Source organism: Fukomys damarensis, unplaced genomic scaffold (assembly GCF_012274545.1).
Source record: "Fukomys damarensis isolate Sample0158 unplaced genomic scaffold, DMR_v1.0_HiC HiC_scaffold_21, whole genome shotgun sequence".
Taxonomy (NCBI): Eukaryota; Metazoa; Chordata; class Mammalia; order Rodentia; family Bathyergidae; genus Fukomys; species Fukomys damarensis.
Genome location: NW_022900933.1, coordinates 17,191,867 through 17,195,092, shown reverse-complemented (window position 1 = coordinate 17,195,092; position 3,226 = coordinate 17,191,867). Strand labels below are relative to the sequence as shown.

Here is a 3,226-nt window from a genome sequence, read left to right as displayed (position 1 = left end):
TCCTATTAACAGGAAACAAGAAGGTCCTTGTAGAGTATTAAAGACTCCCAGGGCACCCCTGAGATCAGAGAGTGTCCTTTTAGTGACTGATGATCAGAGGTCTCAGAAAAACTACCTTAGGTGACTCTTAACAAGTTGTCTGGGGCCATTTCCAGTGAATTATAAAAGGAAACCATAAATACTTGTATTTGTACTTCTATGTTTTAGGCTTTTCCCTCAAGAAAACACAAAAAAGGGCTCTGCTGCTGCTGCTATTTCAGTTCAATGAGAGCTCAGGACAATAAATAAACTCAGGAACCTTCCAGTAGCTTTTATTGGCACAGCCTAGAAAAAAGGTATGGGGGCCACTTCTGAGTAAAAATTCGAATCCCAGCAAGGTAGTCAGTGTTATGTTTAACACACCAGTGAACCAGAAAGTTGAAGTTCCTGAAACAGATGCAGCCAGGTCACCAAGAGACTCCAAAAATCAATAGGTTCAGCCCTGCTGCTCTGTTAAGACCTGAAAGGCAAGAAACAGCCCCGGACGTGAGCCTTGTGATGGGATGACTGAGACAGGACGTGGTATTAAGTTGTTTTAGGTTGACTCTGTCCGCTCTCCCAGTGCTGGGAGCACACACTGCAGCTGCAGCACTGAGTTTCCTCTCGGCTCTGTCTGCCTGAGCACGTTCTGCTTACGATGAGTGGTAGTCACAGGATGTGATCATCAGGGTGATAGAGCTCACTCATCAGGCGGTAGATGTAGGAAGGTGCGTTCCCACCGATGTTGGAGATAAAGAGGGTAATGAGCTCTGGGGGCACGTAGTCAAACACAGGGCAGTGAACGCTGACCTTTTCCAGAATATCTCCTGAAAGGCAATCACGTGCTAAAGGTGAAGCTGAGGATCCCCCTCTAATAACTGAGCAGCATATGGAGTAGGTTCAATAATGCAGGCATACCGGCTACCCAGGAAGGAAAGCTGTGGCCCAACACAAACTAGAAGCGATGACTCCTAGATCATGATCCTGCAATGCCTTTACATAGCACTTTGGATAAAATTCAAACTTGAGACTGCAACCTTTAAGATTTGGCCCCACCGCATCACCAAACTAATTATAATTTATATGACTCCTTCATGCTCATTACTCTGTAGCCATATGGCTCTTTTCCCCAGCTGATAGTGCACATAGCTATCTCGGGCCTTTGCACCAGTGCCTGGCAAACTCATCCCCAATGTCCGCTGGTAGGCTCTGTTCACTCAGGACTCAGCTGCAGCGTCCTCTCACTGAAACCCTCCCCCATTCTTAGGCAGTCACTCAGCCACTTTCTATCACATCACCCTCACTTGTTTTCTTCCTAAAACATCCCAGGACCTGACAGCCTGTCTGTCACCTGCAAAAAAATGTAAGCTCTGGGAGACAGGGCCTTAACTGCTCTGTTCACTGTCACACTGCCCATGTCTGGCTACAGTGGGTACTGAGAGTCCAGCTTAACTGCTGAGGAAGCAGGAGCACAGCTGCTGCCTTCAGAAGCAGCCAGAGAAAAGGACCTCAACACACGAGTGTGTCCAGGCTACAGTAAATTTTACAAGTAGTAACATTTCAGAGCCTGCTTCCTTTGGTAGCCAATTCATCAAGATGACTCCTTACAGCAACTGAAAAGAGATCCTTTTTCCCTACTTGGTTGTAGCCTATATTTTAAACAATGTACAAAGCCAAACCCAGTCAATGCTGGGTGACCCAACCTACCATGGGCCTCCAACAACTCAGTTAACACATACTAGTTAACACATACAACTCAGAACAAATTAGCATAGCCTAGTGCAGTGCCCTGAGCACTGGAACACTAGAAGCTGCTAATGCAAACAATCCTGACAAGTATGATTAAAAAAAAAAACCACAATCTGACAGCATTCATCCTAAAACAAAACACACACACACACACACACACACACACACACACACACACACACACACACACATTCGTACCTTCTGTAAAAGGGAGGACTTCTTCAGGAGCTACAAACTTGTGAAATGAATCTTCTTCATTGGGGAACTAGAAAAGAAAAAGAAAAAAAAAAAAGGATTCTACTCTTAGGGCCAGGGATTTGGCTTGGTGGTTCTGCCGCCTGCCTCGCAAGTGCAAGGACCTGAGTTCAATCCCCGGTACAAAAAAAAAAAAAAATTCCACTCCTAGATAAGTGCCCAAGAGAATTCAAAGTCTACATCCACCCAGAAAACTTAGAAACAAATGCTTAAAGCAGCATTATTCACAAAAGCCAAAAGGTGGAACCAATCCAAATGCCAACAAATAAATAAACTGTTGCATACTTACACAGTGAAACATTATTCAACCTTAAAAAGAAAAGAAATTCTGACATATGTTACAATATCGACGAATTCTGAAAATGTTCTGTTAAATGAAAGAAGTCACAAAAAATGTCACCTATTGTACGATTCCTTTAAAATATCCCAAATTGGCCAATCCATAAAGCAGCTTCACCATCACTATGAGATGGGGGGTGGAGTTTACTTAACAGGTACAGGGTGTGTTTTGGGGATGACAAAAAGTTTTAAAGCTAGAAAATGATGGTTACACATGCAATGACTGTACTAAATTCCACTAAATTGTACATTTTAAAATGGCTAATTGTATGTTATATGAATTTTACCTTAATGAAAAAATACATAGACCTATAAATAGGCTGCTTTCAATGCAAATAGCTTCTATCACTGATGAAACAGCTCTTCACTTAGCAACTGCTTGTATTTAGGCTACAGAGAACAGACCCTAGGACAAGACAAATAAAACCGATTCTATGATCCTAGTTTCAACCCGGTTAGCATTCTCAGAAAACAGCTGGGGCAAGGGAGGAGCTGGCATCCGAGCACCCAGGGCCTTGCTTCCTTCTGTGCTACCTGCCAGATAGAGACAAAGCTACAGACCTACCTGTGGGGAAAGCTTGAACATAGGCGCACAGACGATGAGTGGAGTGGAATGGTGTTTCGCTGCCAGTGCCAGAGTGTGAGTTCCTGTCACAGCTCTCAGGGCACCATTGGCCAGGATAGTCTTTGTGCCAATGATCACCTTTGGGACAGGAAGAAAAACGTGAGCCATTCTAGGGTCAGGGCTTACAAGGCTGGCTACAAAAGGCTGAATGCTCAGGCCTCCACCTGGGCATCCTGAGGGACCAGACTAATAGAGGGAAAGGGATCCTAGATTCTGGGTTTTTTTTTTTTTTTTTTTTTT

At 44.0% G+C, this 3,226-nt stretch overlaps 1 protein-coding gene across 1 annotated transcript in view; it reads right to left on the bottom strand.

Annotated features, from left to right (window-relative positions):
* Positions 1 to 277: 277 nt before the first annotated feature.
* The window catches only part of Eif2b2 (eukaryotic translation initiation factor 2B subunit beta), a 6,386-nt gene continuing 3,437 nt past the window's right edge, over positions 278 to 3,226 (bottom strand). Inside the window, exons 6-8 of the mRNA XM_010645520.3 lie at positions 2,927 to 3,064; positions 1,966 to 2,032; positions 278 to 845 (exon numbers count right to left, since the gene is read on the bottom strand). Coding sequence (XP_010643822.1) covers positions 688 to 845; positions 1,966 to 2,032; positions 2,927 to 3,064 — 363 coding nt within the window. The 3' untranslated portion in view covers positions 278 to 687. The remainder of the gene's footprint in view (positions 846 to 1,965; positions 2,033 to 2,926; positions 3,065 to 3,226) is intronic.